Genomic DNA, 27,511 nt, shown 5'->3' with positions numbered 1-27,511 from the left:
AATCCCAAAACTTGATTGTGAGAAAGGAATAAAATATCCTGAAATAGGACACCTACCGACTGGTTTGCCTGTTCTGAAATAAGCATTTCTGACCTGCCTCTTTTGCACATACAAAACATTCCAGGACATGTGCAGAAGAAATTACTCACTAAATATCATGGGCCAATGTTACAAATGGACTGAAAATGCTGGCCTGCCACTCGAAAGACGAGTGTTTCGCAACTCTGCTTACTGTATCTGTTCCAACAAATTAATCAGCTGGCACAAACCTTTCAATGATCTCATTAGATTTGGAAACATTAGTACAAAACCACTCAACTGCATCCTGCTGTGCCTCTCATCACATCCCCATCATTCTGCCTTCCCTACCCTACTCTTGCACATCATTACTTGCACCTCCACCCATCCCTCTATCTACATCAGCACATCCCCATCTCACTAGCCACACCTCACACCATCCTTGTCCAATCATACCAACTAACACACAAGGGTAGGCACTCAGGTCTTTTAGTCGATGCTCATGTAGAGTTTCTGTTATGTTCTCAAACATTGAAATCTTTATTTTGAACACTTTGCATTCTTGGACAGATGTGTGTGAACCTTTGGAAGTGGCTTAGTGAGTTGTAGTGAATGGGGAGACATAAGGGTACCCCCCGTAATGGTGAGGAGTATGAAAGGAATGGCTTGGTCATTGCAGGGCTGCTTTATGGTGCTGGTGTGGGGTAGTGCCAACCCAACATGTGGCAGCCAGTGTGTACAGCATCAAGTGAGGTAAATGTGGCCATGGTGAGGCCTGGTGTCCTGAGTAGCAACGTGGTCAGGTGCTGATGCCCTGTGCAGCATCAGGTGATTGTGGAGAAGTTTGGTGTTGCTGCTGGTGTGTTTAGTGATGTTGGTGTTGGTGCTAATCATGGTGGGATTCTGAGGACCAAGATGAGATTTTCTCAATGACAGTGATGTTGATGGAATAGATGGCAGTTGAAGTTGAGATGACAGAAGCGATGTCAATGATGAGATAGTTTGCTCCAAGGAGGTGAATGGTGAATAGAGTTCACTGCAGACACTCCCAAACTGCATACAGCTCAAAAGTGTCTTCCAAATCATGAAGGCTTCAGCCTCTGAGATTGGAAAGTGAATAGCTGTGAAATGGTAGCTTTTATATCACTTCTGCATCTGTCTAAACAAAGGAGAGTCACCGAGAACCCGACACACTTACCTGACATGAAGCCGAGCGACAGGATGCTGCTGAAAAATCTGGAAAAATGATAAGTACCTTTTTAAATACCTCTAAACTACCTCTTTAATGATCTTAATTGGCTGGCCCACTGCTTGGTGTCAGTTCTGTGAACCGCAGCCAGACCCGACACTTTGGAAACTGACAAGGAGGAAGTTCAGAGCGGGATCCCGCCCCAGTCAATCTTAGCCAGCTTTACAGTGGTCCCACCTCCAAACCCGCACTCGCAGGGGTGGTATGAATCCGGCCAGCGAGTCTACTCTTATCAAAACCTTTCATAATTTTAAAGATCTCTATTAGGTCACCCCTCAGCCTTCTCTTTTCAAGAGAAAAAAAGACACCCAGCCTGTTCATCCTTTCCCAATAGGTATATCATCGCATTTCTGGCATCAGCCTTGTAAAGCTTCTTTTGCACCCTCTCCAGTGCCTCCACATCCTTTTTATAATATGGCAACCAGAATTGTACACGTACTCCAAGTGTGGTCTAATCACGGTTCAATACGAGTTTAGCATAACTTCTCTATTTTTCAATTCTGTCCCTCGAGAAATAAACCCGAGTCATTGCTCTAACAGGAAGATCCTGAAACATCTTTGTAGGGCACACAATTGACTACAAGATTAGAGTCACATTACGTTCTATTGAATGTTCAACTAACCACTGTTCCAGTTTCAAGCGTCATCCTTGTTGGCAGATTTTCCTCTTCCCTTTCCAGTGTAGAATACAGTGCAGAGGCCAGATTGTACTGCATACTGCAGTAATTTTGACACCAGTTTCATCCACTCCCTGTAAACTAATTCATAAGAACATAAGAAATAGGAGCAGGAGTGGGTCATTCGGCCCTTCGAGCCTGCTTCGCCATTCAGTATCATGGCTGATCTACCTCAACTCCACTTTCCTGCACTATCCCCATATCTTTTGATTCCCTTATTATCCAAAAATCTATCGATCTCTATCTTGAATATACTTAACGACTGAGCCTCCACAGCCCTCTGGCGTAGCGAATTGCAAAGATTCACCACCCTCTCTGAGTGAAGAAATTTCTCTGCAACTCAATCCTAAATTACCGACCCCTTATTCTGCAACTATGACCCCTGGTTCTAGACTCCACAGCCAGGGAAACATCCTCACTGCATCTACCCTGTAAGAATGTTGTATGTTTCAATGAGATCACCTCTCATTTTTCTAAACTCCAGAGAATATAGGCCTCGTCTACTCAATCTCACCTCGTACGACAATTCCCCCATCCCAGCAATCAGTCTGGTGAACCTTTGTTGCACCCCTCTATGACAAGTATCTCCTTCCTTAGGTAAGGAAACCAAAACTATACATAATACTCCAGGTGTGGTCTCAGATACAGATCAAGTGCAGAAAGTTCAAACCTTCAGGGAAAAAGAGTTCCTTCCAAAAAGGAGCCAAAACAGATAGATGATGCAGATAAGAAACTCTTTACAAAGAGAATGGCCCAGAAATCCTGGTTTCTCCTTCTTGCGGGCGTTCGATTGGATTCTGGAAAAAAGCAGCGCACCTACCTGAAACTGCTGCGCCTACGCAAGCTCTCGGTCCGGAGGCCTCTCCTGACAGCGCGTCGCAGCGCATGCACAACGGTACATGTGCAGGCCTGGAGCTGGAGTCACATGGCTCTGGACAGCCAATCAGGTATAGTATATTCTCATTCATAGTAATAGGAATTTTGTAAGTCCGAAACTCCGACTACCATGAATGAGAAACACCCCCAAACACTACATAAAACATTTAAAAAACCCTCACATAAATACACGATACAAATTAAAGTTGATAGAAATGTTTTTGAAAAAAAACATTTGCCAATTTTTAAAAAAAAGTTTTAACTATGGTTTAAAATAAAATTACCTGAGTGGGCAGGGTTTTTACATAGAAAATAGGTGCAGGAGCAGGCCATTCGAGCCTGCACCACCATTCAATGAGTTCATGGCTGAACATGCAACTTTAGTACCCCATTCCTGCTTTCTCACCATACCCCTTGTTCCCCCTAGTAGTAAGGACTACATCTAACTCCTTTTTGAATATATTTAGTGAATTGGCCTCAACAACTTTGTGGTAGAGAATTCCACAGGTTCACCACTCTCTGGGTGAAGAAATTTCTCATCTCAGTCCCAAATGGCTTACCCCTTATCCTTAGACTGTGACCCCTGGTTCTGGACTTCCCCAACATTGGGAACATTCTTCCTGCATCTAACCTGTCTAAACCAGTAAGAATTTTAAATGTTTATATGAGATCCCCTCTCATTCTTCTGAACTCCAGTGAATACAAGCCCAGTTGATCCAGTCTTTCTTGATATGTCAGTCCCGCCATCCCAGGAATCAGTCTAATGAACCTTCGCTGCACTTCCCCAATAGCAAGAATGTCCTTCCTCAAGTTAGAAGACCAAAACTGTACACAATACTCCAGGTGTGGCCTCACCAAGGCCCTGTACAACTGTAGTAACAGCTCCCTGCCCCTGTACTCAAATCCCCTCGTTATGAAGGCCAACATGCCATTTGCTTTCTTAACCACCTGCTGTACCTGCATGCCAACCTTCAATGACTGATGTACCATGACACCTAGGTCTCGTTGCACCTCCCTTTTCCTAATCTGTCACCATTCAGATAATAGTCTCTATTTTTACCACCAAAGTGGATAACCTCACATTTATCCACATTATACTTCATCTGCCATGCATTTGCCCACTCACCTAACCTATCCAAGTCACTCTGCAGCCTCATAGCATCCTCCTCACAGCTCACACTGCCACCCAACTTAGTGTCATCCGCAAATTTGCTTAAACAAAGGGGACTACAGTGGGATGAGGGCAGAGTTGGCTAAAGTAGACTGGAAACACAGACTAAACGGTGGCACAATTGAGGAACAGTGGAGGACTTTTAAGGAGCTCTTTCATAGTGCTCAACAAAAATATATTCCAGTGAAAAAGAAGGGCGGTAAGAGAAGGGATAACCAGCCGTGGATAACCAAGGAAATAAAGGAGAGTATCAAATTAAAAACCAATGCGTATAAGGTGGCCAAGGTTAGTGGGAAAATTAAAAAATTGGGAAAATTTTAAATGACAGCAAAGAATGACTAAGAAAGCAATAAAGAAAGGAAAGATAGATTACGAAGGTAAACTTGCGCAAAACATAAAAACGGATAGTAAAAGCTTTTATAGATATATAAAACGGAAAAGAGTGACAAAAGTAAATGTTGGTCCCTTAGATGAGAAGGGGGATTTAATAATGGGAAATGTGGAAATGGCTGAGACCTTAAACAATTATTTTGCTTCGGTCTTCACAGTGGAAGACACAAAAACCATGCCAAAAATTGCTGGTCACAGGAATGTGGGAAGGGAGGACCTTGAGACAATCACTATCACTAGGGGGGCAGTGCTGGACAGGCTAATGGGACTCGAGGTAGACAAGTCCCCTGGTCCTGATGAAATGCATCCCAGGGTATTAAAAGAGATGGCGGAAGTTATAGCAGATGCATTCATTATAATCTACCAAAATTCTCTGGACTCTGGAGAGGTACCCAGCAGATTGGAAAGCAGCTAATGTAATGCCTCTGTTTAAAAAAGGGGGCAGACAAAAGGCAGGTAACTATAGGCCGGTTAGTTTAACATCTGTAGTGGGAAAAATGCTTAAAACTATTAAGGAAGAAATAGCGGGACATCGAGATAGGAATAGTGCAATCAAGCAGACGCAGCATGGATTCATGAAGGGGAAATCATGTTTAACTAATTTACTGGAATTCTTTGAGGATATAACGAGCATGGTGGATAGAGGTGTACCGATGGATGTGGTGTATTTAGATTTTCAAAAGGCATTCTATAAGGTGCCACACAAAAGGTTACTGCAGAAGATAAAGGTATGCGGAGTCAATGGAAATGTATTGGCATGGATAGAGAATTGGCTGGCTAACAGAAAGCAGAGAGTCGGGATAAATGGGTCCTTTTCGGGTTGGAAATCGGTAGTTAGTGGTGTGCCACAGGGATCGGTGCTGGGACCACAACTGTTTACAATATACATGGATGACCTGGAAGAGGGGACAGAGTGTAGTGTAACAAAATTTGCAGATGACACAAAGATTAGTGGGAAAGCGGGTTGTGTAGAGGACACAGAGAGGCTGCAAGGAGATTTAGATAGGTTAAGCGAATGGGATAAGGTTTGGCAGATGGAATACAATGTTGGAAAGTGTGAGGTCATCCACCTTGGGTAAAAAAAAAAACAGTAAAAGGGAATATTATTTGAATGGGGAGAAATTACAACATGCTGCGGTGCAGAGGGACCTTAGGATCCTTGTGCATGAATCCCAAAAAGTTAGTTTGCAGGTGCAACAGGTAATAAGGAAGGCAAATGGAATGTTGGCCTTCATTGCGAGGGATGGAGTACAAAAGCAGGGAGGTCCTTCTGCTACTGTATAGGGTATTGGTGAGGCCGCACCTGGAGTACTGCGTGCAGTTTTGGTCACCTTACTTAAGGGAGGATATACTAGCTTTGGAGGTGGTACATAGACGATTCACTAGGCTGATTCCGGAGATGAGGGGGTTACCTTATGATGATAGATTGAGTAGACTGGGTCTTTACTCGGAGTTCAGAAGGATGAGGGGTGATCTTATAGAAACATTTAAAATAATGAAAGGGATAGACAAGATAGAGGCAGAGAGGTTGTTTCCACTGGTCAGGGAAACTAGAACTAGGGGGCACAGCCTCAAAATACGGGGGAGCCAATTTAAAACCGAGTTGAGAAGGAATTTCTTCTCCCAGAGGGTTGTGAATCTGTGGAATTCTCTGCCCAAGGAAGCAGTTGAGGCTAGCTCATTGAATGTATTCAAATCACAGATAGATTTTTAACCAATAAGGGAATTAAGGGTTATGGGGAGCGGGCGGGTAAGTGGAGCTGAGTCCACGGCCAGATCAGCCATGATCTTGTTGAATGGCGGAACAGGCTCGAGGGGCTAGATGGCCTATTCCTGTTCCGAATTCTTATGTTCTTATATACTACATTTAATCCCCTCGTCTAAATCATTAATGTTCAATTTAAACAGCTGGGCCCCAGCATAGAACCTCGCGGTACCCCACTAGTCACTGTCTGCCATTCTAAAAAGTACCCATTTATTCCTAATCTTTGCTTGCTGTCTGCCAACCAGTTCTCAATCCACTTCAGCACACTATCTGCAATCCCATGTGCTTTAACTTTGCACATTAATCTCTTGCGTGGGACCTTGTCGAAAGCCTTCTGAAAGTCCAAATACACCACATCAACTGGTTCTCCCATGTCCACTCAACTGGAAACATCCTCAAAAAATTCCAGAAGATTTGTCAAGCATGATTTTTCTTTCACAAATCCATGCTGACTTGGACCTATCATGTTACCTCTTTCCAAATGCGCTGCTATGACATCCTTAATAATTGATTCCATCATTTTACTCACTACCGATGTCAGGCTGACCGGTCTCTAATGCCGTTTTCTCTCTCCCTCCTTTTTTAAAAAGTGGGGTTACATTGGCTACCCTCCACTCCATAGGAACTGATCCAGAGTCAATGGAATGTTGGAAAATGATTGTCAATGCACCCGCTATTTCCAAGGCCACCTCCTTAAGTACTCTGGGATGCAGTCTATCAGGCCCTGGGGATTTATCAGCCTTCAATCCCATCAATTTCCCCAACACAATTTCCTGACTAATAAGGATTTCCCTCAGTTCCTCCTTCTTACTGGACCCTCTGATCCCTTTTATATCCGGAAGATTGTTTGTGTCCTCCTTAGTGAATACCGAACCAAAGTACTTGTTCAATTGGTCTGCCATTTCTTTGTTCCCAGTTATGACTTCACCTGATTGTGACTGCAGGGGACCAACGTTTGTCTTTACTAACCTTTTTCTCTTTACATATCTATAGAAGCTTTTGCAGTTCATCTTAATGTTCCCTGCAAGCTTCCTCTCGTATTCTATTTTCCCTGCCCTAATCAAACCCTAAACAAATATGTATTTAAACATTTTATTTTAGTATGCTTTTGATGTTTCTAAACTCTTACGCTGGTAAAAGTAAGCTATGCGCCTGCTTTCACCAGGCACAAGAGTTTTAAGGATATTCGCTGGGCAAATAGCCCAATCTCCGCGGTCGGAATGTCCTCGCTCCCGATATGTGGGAGGATCTGTCAAACCAGAAACTTGACAGATCGGAAAAGCCGCTTTCCAGCGCATGTTCATTGCGTGCTGAAAACCGGCTTTTCCAATGCCTCCCCGGGTCCGTAGAAACTCCGTATGGACCCAGGGAGGCTGCGATTTCTGGGCCAATAGCTTTGTTTTAGATGCACGAGGGTCACACAAGCATAAAAAGAGGCCAACAAGGGTTTTAGGTTGTATAAATAAGGCATTGAGTACAAGTGTAATGAGGTAAAGATAAATTTATACATTTGTTATGCCACAGTTAGAGTAATGAACGCAGTTTTGGACATCTAATTATGGAACGAACAGTAAAACCAGAGAGAACATTGTGGAGATTCACCAGGATGTCAAACTCTAGTTATGAGAAGAAACCTGAGATACTGGGACTATCTCCATTGGTGCAGAGAAGGTAAAGAGGAGATTTAATATAGGCTTTTGTAACATTTTGTTCGTGAATACGGAAGATTATTTCCTCTGGTTGGAGAGCCGATGACAAGGAGTCATCAGTTTAAAATGATCACTGAGAGAGTTAGCAGTGATTAAAATTAATTTCTTTAGAGGATTGTTGAAGCATACACTGCTTTGCCACAAGGAGTGGTTGCAGCAGAGACCACTGCATCTTTTATGGGAGAATTGGATAATTATTTGAAGGAAAGAGGAATGAGTGGGGCAGTGGGATTAGTTTTGGATTGTTCGAGCAAAAGGCTGGCACAGGCATGATAAGTTGATTGGCTCCCTTCTGAATGTAAAATTTCATGGTTCTCCCTACTCCACCAATGGCACACTGTGGTTACAGCATGCATTATTCCTGTTGGTAATGGTAGGATGCTGGGCAACAACAGCTAACTTGCTATAGTGGCAATTCTTCATGTGTGACCCTTTATGTTAATTGTTTCCAAACTTTAAAAACATTATTTTTGTTGTTGAGGTTTGGGAAATACTGCAAAGCAGCTTTTTCTTGCCCACTGCAACAAGTCACCAAACATATTTCTAACAGCACCTCTCAAGCACTGCGAGCTCTACCACCAGGACAACTGTAGCAAGATCATGGGAACACTGTCACCTCCGGGTTCCCTTCCAAGTCATGCTATCCTAACGTGGACTGCTGTTTAATCAGTGGAACAAAATCCTGGAATTCCCTACATAACCCCATTGTGGGAACACCATCAGAAAAAGGGAAGCCCACCATCACTTTCTCAGGAGCAATCAAAACAGTTTTGCCAGTGTTACCCACATCTTGAGAACAAATTAAAAAAGTTTCAGATGCTTACTATCAAAGCTCACACATGAAGAATTGCAAGTTAGCAGAGGATACCCAGCTCCCTGCCATGGTTTATCAACACAAATCAATGCGTGCAAGGAAGAACAGCAGAAAGAGAATTATCAAACTTAAAAACAATTCTATTCATAAAGGAAAAGATTATGAAACTTAAAAGCTTGACACAATACTGAGTGGTTATTAAAATATTTATTGTTTGGAAATCTTGATACACAAGCCATGCCAGGACAAATACTATTAAGGCTGTTTCAATTTGATCAAAAAGATTCTTGTACCAATCGCCCTAGCCCACCAGCCTCAAAAGATTCAACTTTTCTGCAGATTACCAGTATTCAATGAATGAACTTCAAAATTGAATGTTTCAGTGCATCTTCATGAAAGCATGCACAATTAGTGCTGCATTCAGGAACCTCAGTATCACATAATCTAAGAGGTTCTTCCAGTTAATAAGTTTCAGACAATGCATTGTTCCATGACGCAACTGCAGTTACATTTAAAGCAGCTCGAAAGGTCCCTCAGGAAAAAAAACATTTATAGCATTTACAAGTGTAAACTAGAATATCTACAGAACTTCATCAAAAAAACATTTCTACTTTATTAGGCCCACATTTATCAGCATTGCAATCTTCAACTTGCACAAAAATTTCATGAATTGTGTATCTTTTATAATTTAAGTTGAATAGGCACCTGAAACGAAACCTGAAAATAATCTCATTATTTGAATCCAATTTGTTGATTTGACTTTACACTGTATGAGTGAGTGAGTAACAATGGCGAGAAACAAAAAGAGACAGCCAATTTGCATTAACATTTTAAGTACACTTTAGTTTGTGAAATTTAGCCAGTGACTATGTAATTGCATCAATGTTAATTTAGAATATGCACATTACTCAACACAAAAAGTTTCAAAAGATTAACAGTTTATATTTTTCTTAACTCAGGATTTTTGTTAATATAGATTTCATCTTAATATGGATTTCAAAATAGGAGGAAATCTAGGTCAAGATGTCCTTACTGAGTAAGGAAACACAGAGGAACAAACTTGCATTCATTAATACCTTTCAAGTCCTCAGGACATCCCAAAACACTCCACAGCCAATGACTTATTTTTGAAGTGGTCAAACAAAACAGCCAATTTTCACACAGCAAGGTTCCACAAACATGACAGATAAATGACCAGATAATCTGTTTAAGTGATGTGGGTTGAGGGATACCTGTTGACCAGAATACTGGGAGAATTCTCTGCTCTTCTCTGAATAGTGCCATGGGATCTTTTAAGTTTACCTGTTCAGGCAGGGAAGGTCTTGGTTTAATGTTTCTTCCAAAAGATGACACTTCCAATATTGCAGTGCTCCCTCTGTACTGTACTGAAGTATCAGCCAAATCCTGGTGAGGGACTTGAACTCTCAACCTTTTGGTTCGGTGGGAGTGCTAATATTCAAGCATGTAATTTTAGCATAGATTTCTTAGACTTCGCCTCCGCAGACCTTCCAACAAATTAGAATATAGCTGGAAATGATCAATTGGAACTTATATTAACATATTATCAAACACAACTCGTGAAAATATTGTAATCAAATCCAACTACTGGTTAGGTTAGCAATGGTCAGAACACTGGATGCCTTCTATTAGTAGAAATCAGCATAAAACACAAGAAACAAGGCCTACTCTCTTCCTGTCTGAGCAGAGTCAAAAATGGCATCAATTTAGGATACAAGTCTTCAACTGCCTTAAAGTAACTTACGACCCTATTTATTGACTTTCTCCAAAAAAAGTTAAAATACTAACAAAGCCACAAACTGCATACATCTGTTCAAATGCAACAATGGATCTTAATTAAAGTCACTTGCTAATCTGATTCACAGAAAGTGCCGACCTTATGAATGTTCACCTCGTTTTAATATAAACCAAACCGCAAAAGTCTAAGAGGCCATAGAAGACTGTTTCCAAGCAAGCATAAAACCATTTTGTAGTGATTTATAGTGAAGCACAGAGAACAGGAACTACATTGGAGCACTTAACACAGAAAACAATTTGAATTAATTGACAACAGTACAGTATCTGATACACTGTATTTATTTAAACCATTCTTAGTTGATCACAGGTCAACTGTGAAACTATTTCCCAATGAAGATTACCAGAATTTTCTTTCTCTTTTAAAACAAAAACCCATGACATGCAGTAGAATAAGAAATCTTATGACATGGTTTAGAAGTGCTGCATTGAATTCAGCCAAAATTCAGCCATTCTGTTACAAGTTAATTGAAAACTAACAAGGTCAAAGTTTATACAAACACACTTTCAAGTCATTTTACAGCTTTTGCTTAGTTTAAAATGTTGTATGTTGAAACATACTTCAGCATTCATCAGCACAATGGTTTTAACATTTTCTATAAAGATCTTAACTTCATTTTCTTACGAGTCCCCTCCAAAATGATTTGTGTAAATGGGAAACCGAACACAATCTAACCAGCATTATAGTGTTCTACAATTAGTGTTTAGTAAACATTCAACTAGATTTGTAAAATTATGGACTATTAGTGTAGTTTTTGTGAATTTCAATTTAAACAAAAAAAACTTGATGTTTACATCTGTTAACCTGCATATTAACCAACACACATTTCCAGTTAAATTACATTTGACCTTGTATGGCATTGCATTGAGCCAACAATGTGATCAGTTTTCTAATTTTCAAAACTAACAAAATATTTACTTCAAGACAAAAGCTTAAATACAATAAACATTTGCAAATTTCACACCTCCAGATACAGATATTAGATTAAAGGAGCACCATCTTCATGAAAGCTTTCCAAACTCCTTTCCAAATTTATTTACAAACAGAATGACAAATGATGTTGGAACTGAAATACAGTATTGTGTCACTTCAATGCAATACTCTGGCATAAATGCAGTTTGTGTCTTTCCCTAAACAAACAAGGTCTAGCAAGTACTTTTTCATGAAGGTAGTATCTTTAAAAGGAGAGAAACTCGAGAGGCAAGGATTATGACAAGCAACTACATTTTTTTTGTCTCCAAATAGACTGATCCCACTGAACCAACATACCAGCCTGAATATGCTGCTCCACATTAACCAGCAAGTCCACTAATGCACTGAAAATAGATAAATATAATACCCCTCAGTGAAGACCTGTAAATGGGAATTAGACTCGAATTCCAAAAACAAAATCACAACATTTCTAAATGCTGCTTCTGACATATTGAAGACCAAGGCCTTATACCCAGGGTACACCTGCTACCCCTTCCCTATAATTTTTTTATGGGCCGCGCAGCCCCTCTAACGGGCTGAGCGGCCCATTCAAAAGTCCGCGCATGTTTATTTTTTTCAATTTAAAAATGTCTCACTGGCTGCGCGGGACCACTGAAACGCTGCGTGGCCGCCAAGCTTAAAGGGAACATTGCCCCCACTCCTTTAATTTAACAATTTTCAATCAGCTTGGCCAAGGAAGATATTGCCAGTTGAAATCCATTAAATTCCAAACGTCCTCACCATTTTTTCAACCATCGTTACAGAAGCAATCAGATCCCCCAATGAAAACTTTTAATTTCACATATGTTACTCCAATTATGACCAGGTATCAATAGCAGCTTTTATTTTGAAAAAGCTGTGTCTTTGGTGGTTAGGCGATAGTACTTGGAGCTGCATGTAAAAAGAAAACACCATGCACCACCACTGTAATGTCAGAAATATATACATTTAAAAAAAGGTTTGCCAGGACGTTCACAGCCCAATGGTTGTATTGTTATTCCAGTTTTCATTCTGAACTTTGTCATAGTAACTTTACCATCGAGTAGAATAGTTTTTTCCTTCCAGAAAAGAATGTTTACTGACGGCAACAGTAATTTGCTGCCTGCACCCTGAGGAAACTATGAAATGAGGCCATCAGAATAGTATTGCTGAACTTTAAACTGCATATAGTTGCAAAGTGGTTCATAAATTAAATCCCAACTTTTACTTAAAAAAAAGTATACTGCATATGATGTTATTTTATAATACTGCTGTTATTCCCTATTTTCAATGCTAAAGCAGAGACACTGGAGGTGAAAAAGCAGCAAAATAAATGCATAAAAAGTACTTCAATAGCTTATTTACTTGAGAAGTTGTTCTGGTCCAAAGGAGAAAGATCAAAGCTTCACTGCAGGCATCTGGGAGGTCATTTTTGACAGAGTGCAAAATGAGACTATGTAGATTTGATTCTTCACATCATAGGGACAATGCAACTCTATCTATTTTATATATCTACAAAAATTTGATAATCTAATTTTAAAACCACCATGAATTAATTTCTATACCACTTGCAACAGTTTATGTTCACATATTTACTTATGGCTATCAAATTTAGTACTAATGCAATAAATCAACGTATGTACACAAAACATAGCTATCAGTTCCATTTTTCCCACAAAATAGGACATTACTCTCAGCATAAATAGCTGTAGTCATTGTGAGAACATGATGCTTATTCAGGGGTAGGTTACCATTTTGTATTCCTTTAGCATAAGGTGGTTCTATTAAAAAAAAGTTCAGTGCAGTTTGCGCAAATTGATGACTTTTTAAATTGCTGTAAGTTGCACTATTGCCTTGTTTATTCTTAGTCGATGTTAAGGATAAGACGGATGAGAAATATCACATCTCCTATAGAAGTGCTTTCTGTGAGTAAGGGGATTGTTGTTGACTGCTGGACTGTTGGCCATGGGTTGTAGAGGCAATACTGTAGTTTGGCATCTGCTGTCCATTTAGGCCAGTACTCTGGTAACTAGAGATGTCAACATTTGAAGGGGCAGGTTGACTATAAACAGATGCCTGATTTAGGTATGTATTTGCAGGAACAGAACTGCCAATAGCACTGAAAGAGAAAAAAAAAAGAGTTAATTTGTTTTTGCATCGCACTAAAATATTTGGGTTCTATTTAACATGCAAGGTAAAGCTATTACAGCTACTTCATGAGATGACAGTGACTCAGCAGCTGAAGTTTCAACTGTGCCATTAAGTGGCAGGATGAGGCTCTATGTCCATGACTGCCTCCATCTCAAATGTCACTTTAAGGAGACCGGAAGTTCCCAGTGTCCCTCTTGGCTAAATAAATGTAAACATCTCCGATAGAGGATAACAATCTCATGCGAAATAATAACAGTATAAGTATAATTTAATGCAATTCATGATAACAATTCAGATTTTCTTGGATACCAGCTGTTATTTAGGGTACTTTTAAGAACTCTCAATACTTTAGTGAAATAACTATTGCAGTGAACAAAACATTAAAGAGGTCCACAAGAAAAACACAAGATCTAGCAGTCTATTTGTGCATATTATACATTTAAGCTGTATAAAAAGAACAAAAGCAATGCAGTTGATGGAAATTCAATATATGGATCAGAGGAGCAGGGAAAGAAGGATTTTTGTCATTTTGTGAGGTAGTACACTAGTATGAAATTCTGGTCACTAGGTTATCAAAGCTCTGGTGTGCCATATTTATGCTTGAAAAGAAAGCTATGCCTAAAAGAATGTTATATTAAGAATTGAATTTGCAGTTACATATTTCCTTTTCTGTCCCCAAAGAAATTTAATTGGGCTAGACTTTCCATTTTTATCGCTATCGCCCCTTCCGGTGTTAGTGGTTGTTTCATTTTTCAGGATCAGCAGAATATCGCCCATTTTAAAAACCGCTAGTTTCATATTTTTAATTTGGGCGATAGCCTTAACGATGTGAAATGGGCGATAGTGATGTATTCAGTTGTGCAAAGCCGTAGAAATGGCCGTTCTGCGCATGTGCGATTTTTTTTCCAGTCAATTAACTTTTCCCGCGATTCAGGAGTCATCTGCGCATGCTCAGAAGACAAAGGGAGGGATAAAGAGAAGGAAGGTTGTGTCGAGGCAATGGAGATGGAACATGAGTCAGGAGAGAGTGATGTTGTAGAGGTTGCAGGGAGAAGGAGGGCGAAAGCCTTTTCTGATGATGAAGCCAACGAAGCTCTGGTCCACGAGGTGGAGACTCGGTGGGGCTAATTAATTCAGAATGGGCGTGGGAAACCCCTCCCCCAGAGTATACCAACGAATATGGGCGGACATAGCTGAAGTGGTAACTTCGGCAGCCCACAGTGTGAGAGCCAAACCAGTGCTGCAAGCGCTGGAACAGTCTGGTGGCACCTGCAAGAGTAAGTATTAAATTATTAAATTTATAATTGTAATGATGCACTGACTCATTAATTAGAATGCAAATCTGCCGGATTGTAATTAAGCTGAGTAATGTTAGATAGCTTCCCGGTTAAGATTTGGACTGGGGTCGGAACCTGCGCCCCCAGGACCCTAACCCTGGGAGGGCAAGGCCCAGGTCTCTAATCCTGGGAGGGCATATGTCCCAGGAACCATTCCGTGCAAATGTGCATTCGTAATCTGGCTAAGATGCCTTAAACTGTATTCACAGTCTTAATTATTATTTAAACGTTTTGATCGAAAATTGCAGCCAAAGGAATGACTGGAAACAGACAGACCGCAAACACTCTGCATTTCCAGCACTTTAGTTTAGGAGAATTATTAAATTATGTCGCTGCTCGTGTGCTGTGAGCAACTCTTTAACTTGGGCACTCTCTCCTTTTTGGTTAGGTTGGTGGATGGGGGCACGACTGAGCACTGAGGGGGGCTCAGATTTGCCCAGACTGAGAGTCTCTCCGGCTGTTGTCAGTCACACAATGACCGAGCCTGGACTGGGGGAAGAGCTGCCCTGGCTCACTCTGCCCTGGGACACTTGGGACATTAGCTCTGGCCAAAACCGAGGAGGATGATGAGCCAGTTGAGGAATCTGCAGTAACTGCGGCACGTCATCCTCAACAGATAAAGTAGCGGGGCCAAGCGGCTTGCAGCAGGGCACTCCGAGTGGTCCAGTGCCCATGCCGACCCCGCGGAGGTTGGGTCGGCGAGATAGGCACGAGCACCGACAGGCAAATGTGAACCAGCACACGGTGTCTCTGTCGAGGGCGAGCGAGGACATTGGTCGAGAGCTCCTCCAAGCGATTGGTGGGTTGATCGGCAACATTGCCACACTATCTGTGGGAATTCGAGGACATGGGGCAAGTGGTTGAGGCAATGCGGCAAACGGCTGACTCCGTCAATGCCATGCCACAGGCAATGGTTTCGGGATACGGCACTGCACCCCAAGGTGCCATACCACCAACAGATGCAAGTCAGGAGGAAGCAGTTGCTTCTGACTTGGAAGACATTTCTTCGGAAACGACTTTTCCTGGGCCCCCTGAATTGAATTTGCCAACATCACCCCCACCCGACCCCCCCATAGCAGCAGCGCTCGAGGTGCCCTGCTGCAAGATGACTTGGCCCCGTTACTAGAAAGCGGAGCATAAGTGGGAAGCGGGGCAGGGGGGGGGGGTAGAGATAGAGGAGGGAAGCGTGGCCGCAGGTAGGGAGCTGGGGGGCCTTAATCTATTTTAATAAAATTGTTGACTTCTTATTGTTATTAAAAATTTGATGAATGTTGGGGGTGGTGGAAGGGTGTTTTTGTACTGTTATCGTTGTTGAAAATGTATTATTGGGTGAAAAATGTTGTTGACTGTTGGTGGTGGGGCGGTGGGGGAAAGATGGGTTTTATAGTTTGTTTAAAAATGTTTTTTACATTAATTGTTAAATAATTAAACATTTTTATTGAACTTTACAATTGTTGTGTAGTGTCTTCTAATAACGTTCGGTTAAACATCAATACAAGGGTTGCAATCAATGGCCAGGCCAGGCAAGAATGAAACGTAACGTAACTGTAACCAATGTAACTTCACGCAAAGCGTTCATTTATGAGCTGCTGACATAACAGTCTTGCAGTTGCGTAACTACCACAGGGCTTTTCCAGTGGTGTGGTGGGGGGGGGGATGGGTTCATCACCAGACTGATTGTCCTCCCAGAGGTCCTCGTCCTCCTCCCCTCTCTCCTGAGGTGGACCGGCAGTCCTATCTGGCAATTGTTGTCCGCTCCCGATAGCTAGATTATGCAACATGCAGCACATCACAATGAACTCAGTGACCTGCTCAGGGCTGCTTCAGAACTCCAATTGTCTTTTCAACGATATTGTGTAGCCATATGGTTTTCGTTGTAGCGCTTCTCAGCTTCTGTCTGGGGCTTACGCAGGGGCGGGGGGACGTCATGAGCCAGCTGGCAAGGCCGTATCTTTTATCCCCCAGCATCCAGCCGTGATGACTGTTAAACAGGTCAGAGACAATGTTCTTATGTAAGATGTGCGCATCATGGATGCTCCCTGGAAAATTTGCATTTACTGCCATGATTATTTGCTTGTGGTCGACAACGAGCTGCACATTCAGGGTGTGGAATCCCTTTCGGTTCCGAAACACCTCTGCATCCTGTACAGATGCTCGCAGGACGATGTGCGTACAGTCTATTGCTCCCTGCACCTTGGGGATATTTGCTATTCTCGAGAAACCCAAAGCCCTCTCAGTCTGTGCCTCCCTGGTCATGGGGACGTTTATAAAGTCCATCCTGCTTGTGTAAAGGGCTTCAGTCACCTATCGAGTGCAGCAATGTGTCGTGTGCTGAGAGATGCAGCAAATTTCGCCAGCTGAGGCCTGACAGGAGCCAGATGCAAGGAAAGTGCCGAAGTAACCTTAACCTCAGCGGGCAGATGGCACTGGTAGGCTGCAGATCTCCCTTAATTAGCTGACATATCTCACTGATGACCTCCTTTCGGAAGCGCAGCCTTCTAAGGCACGTCTTATCGGACAAGTTGAGGTATGATCGCTTATCCCTGTAAATGTGTTGGGTGTAAGGTCTCCTCCTCCTCAGCAGTCTACCACCTCTTTCATTGGGCACATAATGCTCTTCAAGGATCCTTCTCCCATCTCTATTCTGCAGCATGTGAGTAGTCATCAATACTGGTTGAGAAATTACAGGCCCCATCACTATAAATGCCCAAACCAACCTTCAAAATTCTTATATCGTCCTCAGCAAACACAATATAAACTCGAAATTGACCACAATGTGATTAGATGATTGGCAAGATTCTAAAAAGCCCTTAAAAATCACTCACAAATTACTTCAATGCTCCCATCAACTTGAAGCAGCTTTTTATTAAACTTCCTGTGATTTATAAAACGGCGTCCATACTGCCTGGTTAAGGTCAGGTGAGTGCAGCCTTTCTTGAGCGTCTTTTGGGCGAGCGATTAATTGGGCACAATGAGGACGAAATGCCGAAAGTAGCGCTCGGCGATAATCTGCGTGATATTTGGGCGTTAGTTTCATTGTAAACAGTATTCTGGACCTTGCATGGGTGATGACGTCAGATTTTACTTTTTAAAAAAAATAGGCTGGGTGATTCAGCTCATTCCTGTATGCCGAAAGTTCTGCTGGCGATAAGCGGGCGGTAGTTTCCATTTCTCATCAAAAATGGGCGATAAACTGAATCTCGATGGTTATATAGGCACTAAATGGGCGAATATGTGCCGAAAGTCTAGCCCATTATATTTTATTTGCATTTGTAATTTCTTTGAGTACCCATCAACTACAATTCAAAATCAATAATAAATTTATCTCCCACAGCAGTTGTGTTTATCAAACCCATTTCCCCCATTGGAATTGAATCCAGAGATACTTTGTTGATTAACTAAAATACATAGTGAAAGATGTACCTGTAAATTTTCAGGCACTATCAGAACAACCGATCTGGGAAAACAGATTTGGAGCCCTGTTATTCCGAGTTGAAAATACAGGCCCGGAATTTGCGAATGGGATGATGGTGAGCTGGCAACGTTCACATGCAGAAATCCTGAAGTTGCGGACTGCCATTCACAGCTCCGACACAGACTGCCCTGTGCTGCCACCACCACCCACCCTACTTACACAGAGCCGGTAATCAGCTGGCTGCCAAATAAAGGTTAAAGGCCTGAAAAACTAACTTTAATTTTGTATGGTTTGAAATTTATTCATTTTAATAAAAATAAAAATGTTAAAGCTTTTACATTTTTTTTTAAAAAAGTTTGTCCATCTTTATTTCAGATTCACCTTTTCCCCATTTGAGAGCCCAATCTTTGTTTTGCTCTCTCTAACGTTTTAAAGTTAGAATTTTAAAGGCTTACTCACTTCCTTGTTCGCTGTCTGAGAATTCTGTGTTTTGATTGGCTGCTTAGACAGCCCGTTGCTGTCACAGTAGCATTGCACAAGGGGATCCCCACTAACCTTCGTTGATTTAAATATCATGTTGGAAAACCCGAAGTTCTCGACACAGAGATCACGAGACCCTTGTACGAAGCTTACTTCGGGGCCAGGGGTAACACCTTCGCTTCGCCGTTGACTGCAAATTCCGGGCCACTGTATTTACAAGAGCACCCAAATTTGAGCTTATCCAAGACACTGTATAAATTTGGGCATTTGCTTTCAAATCAAAATCAAAATTCTTCTGGGAGTTCACAAAGGTCAAATAATTATAAATTCCTTTTACTGCACAGCAGTTTCAAATTAGCATCCAACATGTGCAACTGCTGAAAGTAATCGACAGATCATTTAGTTCTGCAATGGTCATCAAGAATAAGCATAAGAATTAGGAGCAGGAGTAGGCCATTCTCCTACTTGAGCCTGCTCTGCCATTCAATGAGATCATGGCTGATCTGCTACCTCAACTCCACTTGCCTACGGTATCCCCATATCCCTTAAAATCCAAAAATCTATTGAAGAATATTGCAGATGGAAATGGGTTAGCACAAGTAGTGTATGATAATCAGTACTTACTTAGTATAAGATGTCAGAGTTTGCTGGGTTGCCAGGGTTGAGCTTGCTGTTGGTGGTAGACCAGCTTGGCTGAGTGATGGAATTTGATCTGATGGAATACTGTACCCCTGAACTGAAGCCATCTGAGGCATACCAGATACTACATATGCACCACTGGGAGGCTGACCTGCATATACCTATAACAGAAAGAGTTTAAGTATAATTAAACTGCATCGTGGTTTCAAATACAGTTGTGATATTCAAATTGACCAAGAAAAGCAGCAATAAGCACTCTCTTTTTGCAATAGAGTGCCATGCTCTCAAAGAGGTGTTAGTTTCCCCAGTGAACCATTCTAGTCTGTTCAGACTATATTTATGGCAGCAAAGGATTCAAATCATCAAGTATATTAAATTAAAAGATTTGTTATAGTGTTGGTGCCAGCAGATGTGCTACATTGGTTAGAAATGGCATTGCTAGAAATTGAGAGAATTTAACAGAAAATATGGGCGCGTAAGAGAAATTAAAATTAATGTCAGTTTAATTCAGTTGGCAGCACTCTCATCAGTCAGAAAGTTGTAGATTCAAGGCCCACTCTAGGACTAAGCACGTTCGGACGGATTTTCGGCAGGTTTTCGCCATGATTTGGTCCTCCGCGGCGAAAACCCAGTCGCAAAGCCTGGCCGGGATCCTTGGGTACCTGTTTGTGGCGGCGCTTTCAAGTACCGCTAGGGAGAGGTGCGCCGACGTGCAACGACACGGATTGCGTTACCGTCATACTTTTGGCTCTCTCCCGACCCTTACGCCGCGCCCAGAATACCGACAGGTCAAACCTGTCAGTACAGCCCTGCCAGCATGAAAACCTGCAAAAAAGGTAAGTTTAAGTTTTTATTTTTAAATAATTTTTCAGCAATTTGCTAGCTAAGGGTTTTGTGAATGTTTTTGGAATTTTTTTTGCAATTGTATTTTATTTTCCCCCCCTCCCAAGGACTCTATCGCAGCGCAAACGACCGCAGACTAAAGTTGCCAAAGTTGGTGTTTTGCACTGAGAATAATCGTGCAACGCCTCTTTTACCGCTAAGGCCCTGGACATAAAGGCCGAAAGTTTGGCCTAAAAACGGTAGCGCAACGTAAACATTAATTTTTACATATCGCTAACGTTTTCGCTGAAAAACCCCAAAAGCTGAAAATCCGGCCCTATATAATCTAGGCTCACACTTCACTGCACTGAAGGAGGACATGATGCAGTCTTTGGGGAACAAAGAAATGGCAGACCAGTTGAACAAATACTTTGGTTCTGTCTTCACGAAGGAAGACACAAATAACCTTCCAGAAATACTAGGGGACCAACGGTCTAGTGAGAAGGAGGAACTGAAGGAAATTAGGCGGGAAATTGTGTTGAGGAAATTGATGGGATTGAAGGCTGATAAAGCCCCGGGGCCTGATAGTCTGCATCCCAGAGTATTTAAGGAAGTAGTCCAAGAAATAGTGGATGCATTGGTGATCATTTTCCAACAGTCTATCGATTCTGGATCAGTTCCTATGAAATGGAGGGCAGCAACACCTCTTTTTAAAAAAGGAGGGAGAGAGAAAACAGGGAATTATAGACCGGTTAGCCTGACATCAGTAGTGGGGAAAATGTTAGAATCAATTAGTAAAGATGAAATAACAGCACATTTGAAAAGCAGTGACAGGATTGGTCCAAATCAGCATGGATTTATGAAAGGGAAATCATGCTTGACAAACTTTCCAGAATTTTTTGAGGATGTAACTAGTAGAATGGACAAGGGAGAACCAGTGAATGTGGTGTATTTGGACTTTCAAAAGGCTTTTGATAAGGTCCCACAAAAGAGATTCCGTGCAAAATTAAAGCACATGGTATTGGGGATAATGTACTGACGTGGATAGAGAACTGGTTGGCAGACAGGAAGCAGAGAGTTGGGATAAACGGGTCCTTTTCAGAATGGCAGGCAGTGACTCGTGGAGTGCCGCAGGGCTCAGTGCTGGGACCCCAGCTATTTACAATATACATTAATGATTTAGATGAAGGAACTGAGTGTAATATCTCCAAGTTTACAGATGACACCAGACTGGGTGGTGGTGTGAGCTGTGAGGAGGATGCTAAGAGGCTGCAGGGTGACTTGGAAAGGTTAGGTGAGTGGGTAAATGCATGGCAGATGCAGTATAATGTGGATAAATGTGAGGTTATCCACTTTGGTGGCAGAAACACGAAGGCAGAATATTATCTGAATGGCAGCAGATTAGGAAAAGGGGAGGTGCAACGAGACCTGGGTATCATGGTACATCAGTCATTGAAAGTTGGCATGCAGGTACAGCAGGCGGTGAAGAAAGCAAATGGTATGTTGGCCTTTATAGCTAGGGGATTTGAGTACAAGAGCAGGGAGGTCTTGCTGCAGTTGTACAGGGCCCTTAGCGAGGACTCACCTGGAATATTGTGTTCAGTTTTGGTCTCCTAATCTGAGGAAGGACGTTCTTGCTATTGAGCGGGTGCAGCGAAGGTTCACCAGACTGATTCCCGGGATGGCAGGACTGACATATGAGAAGAGACTGGATCGACTGGGCCTGTATTCACTGGAGTTTAGAAGGATGAGAGGGGATCTATAGAAACATACAAAATTCTGACGGGACTGGACAGGTTAGATGCAGGAAGAATGTTCCCGATGTTGGGGAAGTCCAGAACCAGAGGACACAGTCTAAGGATAAGGGGTAAGCCATTTAGGACTGAGATGAGGAGAAACTTCTTCACACAGAGAGTTGTTAACCTGTGGAATTCCCTACCGCAGAGAGTTGTTGATGCCAGTTCATTGGATATATTCAAAAGGGAGTTAGATGTGGCCCTTACGGCTAAAGGGATCAAGGGGTATGGAGAGAAAGCAGGAAAGGGGTATTGAGGTGAAAGATCAGCCATGATCTTATTGAATAGTGGTGCAGGCTCGAAGGGCCGAATAGCCTACTCCTGCACCTATTTTCTATATTTTAGATAAGATGTTAAACCAATGCTGTATCTGCCCATTCAAATGGATGTTAAAAGTTGTCATGGTACTATTCTAAGAGTAGGGAGTTTTTTCCTGGTGTTCTGGCAAACATTCCTCCCTCAACCAACACCCCCAAATCAGATAAAACAATCATTTATTTCACTCATTTGTGGGATCCTTCTATGCACAAATTTGCTGCCACATTTGCCTTCTCTCTCTCTCTCTCTCTCTCTCTCTCTCTCTCTCACACACATATATATAGTCTCTCTTTAAAAGGAGGCTGTAAGACAGATCAAAATAAATAATTTACTCATTGAAGATAACTAGAGTTGATGACATTAAAGCATGTAATATTCTGATTGTTCAGTGGGTTAATACACCACAACATACAAGCCAGGAAGATCTCAGGTTTGAGCTTTATAAATAGAGGCATAGAGTACAAAAGAAGAGAGACAACAGTGGGTGTACATACACAAGTCTTTGAAGGTGGCAGGACAAGTTGAGAAGCCTGTTAAAAAGGCAGACGGGATTCTTGGCTTTATAAATAGAGGTATTGCGTACAAAAGCAAGGAAGTTATGTTAAACCTTAATAAATGACTGGTTAGGCCTCTGCTGGGATAGTGTGTCCAATTCTGGGCAGCACACTTTCGGAAAGATGTCAAGATCTTGGAGAGGGTACAGAGGAAATGTACTAGAATAGTACCAGGGATGAGGGCTTCAGTTATGTGGAGAGACTAGAGAAGCTGGGATTGTTCTCCTTAAAAACGTTCCCTCCAAACTGTGTGGCCACATAGCCCGGGACTGACTTTTTCCAAATGTGAAGTTTCGCGCATGCGAACAACTTTGAATGGGCAGTGCAGCCCGTTTAAGGACCACCGCCGCAAAAAAAAAATCAGGGGAAACATTGCTCATTACAGCAGAGAAGGTTATGGGGAAAATTATTAGAGGTGTTCAAAATGTTGATGGGTTTTAATAGAGTAGATAGGGCAAAACTGTTCCCACCTGCAGGAGGGTTGATAACCAGGGACACAGATTTAAGATAATTGGTAAAAGAGCCAGGGTGAAGATGAGGAGAATTAAAAATATATATATTTTTAAACACAGCGCATTGTTAGGATCTGGAATGCACTGCCTGAAAGGGTGATGTAAGCAGATACTATACTAACTTTCAAAAGGGAATTGGATATAATACTTGAAAAGGAAACATTTGCAGGGCTATGTAAAGAGCAGGGGAGTGGGACTAATTCTTTCAAAGAGCCAGCACAAGTAGTATGGGCCGAATGGCCTCCTTCTGTGCTGTGTTGATTGGAGCGTGGGCAGATACAGCAGGATCGGTGAGGTCAGGGCGAAGGAGCGGCGAGAGACTGTGGAGGGACGTGATCGGGGCCCAGGGGAGGCGCGAGTTCGGGGCCAGGAGCCCAGGGGCAGCATAGGCCAGCCCACACTACGATAAGTGTGCTCACTAGGTCCGTACAGCAGAGCTGGTCTCCAGTTGTATTGGGTAATCCTTACTACTACTGGACCAAGACCTAGCTCTGTCAAGCCCACGTAGTGGCTGGTGTGCAATGGCCACTCCACATTAAAAGAATGCATGCACAGGCATCTTCCATCCTTCAGGATGTAGTTTGGGGCCTTCATTGAAACACCTGTGAACGCATCCTTTTTTTTGGTGTGGAAGCAAGTCATCTTCATTTAGAGGGACTGCCTATGATGATGATGTAATTCTATGATCCCTGTTTGGGCTGAGTTAGTTTATCTCCATCGAGGAGCCAGTGGAATTTTATTGCAGCCTTCATGTTCTTTTACAAGACCACCTAGAAACTAACCAAAATAACCAGCAGATGTGGGGGAGGGGGGGGGGGGGCGGGGAGGAAATTCAAGACATTTTTCTTATTGCAAAATCCAATATGCATATTTTACAATTATCAAATCAAATTGACCTGGTTAGGCAGTTAGGAATTTGATCTCTAATATCTGTATTTTTTATTGAATTTTATGACTAAGGGCGATTGAGGGATGGAACACATTTCTGTTTTGGCATCCAGTGTCAACATCAAACACTCCCAGGTCACATACAGCATAGCTCAGATGCAGAGCATTGCACTCTCTACTCTGCACCAACAGTGCGCATTATCCACAACTGCAAATAAAATCTAACAATAATCAGAAATTAAATTAACATGTACTCCCTTCCCTTATCTTGAAAATATTCACTGAATGCTTGCATTTCCCTGCCTCTAAAGTATTTGGTTAGCAGAATAATTAGCTTTATTGTTCAATGGGGAAAGCCAAAGTGTTTATTTCAAACATGGACTACGGAAAACGCAACAAAAATTGCCTGCCAAATTGCTACCTCCATTTTAAGAGCACGTTCTACACAAAGAAACAGTTCTGTTAAGAGTACAACACAATACATCAGAGGAAACTGTGGAATAATCATGAAAGAATTTCATGATAATTTCTTAACATTTACCAGGTCTTTCACTTGCTAAATAAACTGAATGTTCCACTAATCCCCAATCTCCAACACACACACACACAATTATTTTTACTCGGAGAGATACACTAGACTACGTAAAAACACATCCAAACATTGAGTTTTATGGTTGCTGGCTTAATTAAATATTATCCTTAATAATACTATCAACAGGTTTACAGAAGAATGACAGCTGCCCAAGTATTTATACCCAATTTACTCTATGTATCAATGTATGAGTCAACATTGTGCAAACACAATGTCAAATGATCTAATGTGGCATTTAAATATGTTAATAGTTTTCTTTTTAAGCTTTAAATAAAATAAATGTACAGGAAGAAGTCTGATTATCGAAAATTCTTATTTGAGCAGGAATAATAAAAAGTGTCACAATATACAATTCCTTACAATAAATAACTTGGAACACACCTGAGAAACTGCTACAGAGGATGGTTGCATGTAATACTGCTGACTCTGGAGTTTAGCATACATAGAATACATAGGATCCTCATTCATCAATTTAGCATACAAGGATAGAGCTTCCATCACTTTCACATTTAAATCTGACAGTTCAGAGTGTTTCCTAAAACCACAATGGAGTAAAACAAGCATAAGAGGCAGCACTGGATGTAACAAAACACACAACGACAATTCAGTGGGCCTGAAATTCCTCGAGCTCCATTGCACAGAAGTGTGGTGGGGTGGAATTCCCGACCAGCATTCTGCTCCAGTCTGGATTCCATCACAATCCATGAAACAATATCATTAGCATAAAAGGGGCAGACATCTGTGGCATTCTCTGGATATCTGCCTCAGAGGGAGAGTGGGGGTGGGGAAATGGGAGAATTTCATAGCGGTATCTCTTGCTGAGTCATCTGAGGACAGAATGACAAGTGTTTTTTTTTTAAAAAGCAGAACAAACTTATATTGCTGCTTTTCCAATTGATTGTAGTTAGGAAAATTTGTCTTGTGGGAACTCCACTGTCATCAGGATGATAGCCTTGCAATGCAAAGGGATACAGGAAGCAGAATGGACTAGATTTCTGGCAGGCCATGTCACCCTATCAATCCTGCCTCCCCTTCAGATGGCGGTGCTCATCTCAGCCAAGTCACAATGTTTAATTACATTTTTTTTTTAAAAAAAGGACCGAGAGATCCTGAGGAACTGGATCTTGCTGCAAATTCCAGCCCCCTGCCCAGCTTACACTGCTGTGGCATGCACACAGGTCTAGGAATGTTAGGACTTGTAACGCCAGATATGTGCGAAATGGTACATTGTGAACAAACTCTGAAAATAGGACTTTTACCTGTCAATTTCTTCTAACTTCTGATCTATGAGTGGTCCCATTTGGTGACAGATACCTGGAGAAGTTTTAGAGACAGGAAAGATTAAAATAATTTTGCTCGTTTTTTTTGGCGGGGGATGGGGTGGTGCGGTGGGAGTGAAAGAGAAGTACATGAACATTATATAGATTAACTGATCATCCTATCGTTAAAATATGTTACAGTGCTATCCAAATAAATTAATATCAAATGACACAACAGAGCCCAGTCTGTTTCAAAGTTGACTCTTGTTGCTAGGTACACTAAAGCCCAGCATAATGTGTGTTGGGATGCCAGAGCCTTCCTGTGGTTTTGTAGATATTTCTCATCTATATGCTGCCGCTTGGCGACATCATCCGAAAACACAACATCAGGTTCCACTTGTACACATCCAGCTCGACCTCACCACCACCAATCTCAACCCCTCCACTGCCTCTGATTCAATAAAAAAAATATCAGGAAAGCATAAAGAGAATGAAAGAATGTTGGCAAGTAAAATCAGGGAAAATCCAAAGATGTTTGATAAATACATTAAGAGCACAAAGATAACTAGAGAAAGGAGATATTTCTCATCTATATGCTGCCGCTTGGCGACATCATCAGAAAACACAACATCAGGTTCCACTTGTACACATCCAGCTCGACCTCACCACCACCAATCTCAACCCCTCCACTGCCTCTGATTCAATAAAAAAAATATCAGGAAAGCATAAAGAGAATGAAAGAATGTTGGCAAGTAAAATCAGGGAAAATCCAAAGATGTTTGATAAATACATTAAGAGCACAAAGATAACTAGAGAAAGAGTCGGGCCGATTAGAGACAGTAAAGGAAATGTGTGTGTGGAGGCAGAAGACGTGGGTATGATTCTTAATGAATACTTTGCATCTGTTTTCACAAAAGAGCGAGGGGCGTTGCAGACTATGCAACGAGTGAGGAGGAGTGTGAAATATTAGACGAGATAAACATAGTGAGAGAGGAAGTATTAAGGGGTTTAGCAGCTTTGAAAGTGGATAAATCCCCAGGCCTGGATGAAATGTATCCCAGGCTGTTAAGAGCAGCAAAAGAGGAAATAGCAGAGTCTCTGACCATCATTTTCCAGTCCTCTCTGGCTACAGGTGTGGTGCCAGAGGACTGCTAATATTGTACCTTTGCTTAAAAAGGGAGAAAGGGATAGACCGAGTAATTATAGGCCAGTCAGCCTAACCTCAGTGGTGGGCAAATGATTGGAAAAAATCTGGATGGACAGGATAAATCTTAATTTGGAAAGACAAGGCTTAATCAAGCACAATCAGCATGGA

General features: G+C 41.8%; 1 protein-coding gene across 2 annotated transcripts in view; it reads right to left on the bottom strand.

The window, feature by feature from the left end:
- Positions 1-8,856: 8,856 nt before the first annotated feature.
- LOC139264621 (signal transducing adapter molecule 1-like) overlaps positions 8,857-27,511 on the bottom strand; it is a 90,336-nt gene continuing 71,681 nt past the window's right edge. For both annotated transcript variants that reach the window (XM_070881366.1, XM_070881365.1), the window contains exons 11-14: positions 26,197-26,251; positions 25,319-25,472; positions 19,441-19,616; positions 8,857-13,552 (exon numbers count right to left, since the gene is read on the bottom strand). In XM_070881366.1, coding sequence (XP_070737467.1) covers positions 13,342-13,552; positions 19,441-19,616; positions 25,319-25,472; positions 26,197-26,251 — 596 coding nt within the window. In that variant the 3' untranslated portion in view covers positions 8,857-13,341. The remainder of the gene's footprint in view (positions 13,553-19,440; positions 19,617-25,318; positions 25,473-26,196; positions 26,252-27,511) is intronic.

The sequence above is a fragment of the Pristiophorus japonicus genome, chromosome 5 (assembly GCF_044704955.1).
Source record: "Pristiophorus japonicus isolate sPriJap1 chromosome 5, sPriJap1.hap1, whole genome shotgun sequence".
NCBI classification, from domain to species: Eukaryota; Metazoa; Chordata; class Chondrichthyes; family Pristiophoridae; genus Pristiophorus; species Pristiophorus japonicus.
This window is presented reverse-complemented; position numbering and strand designations above follow the sequence as displayed.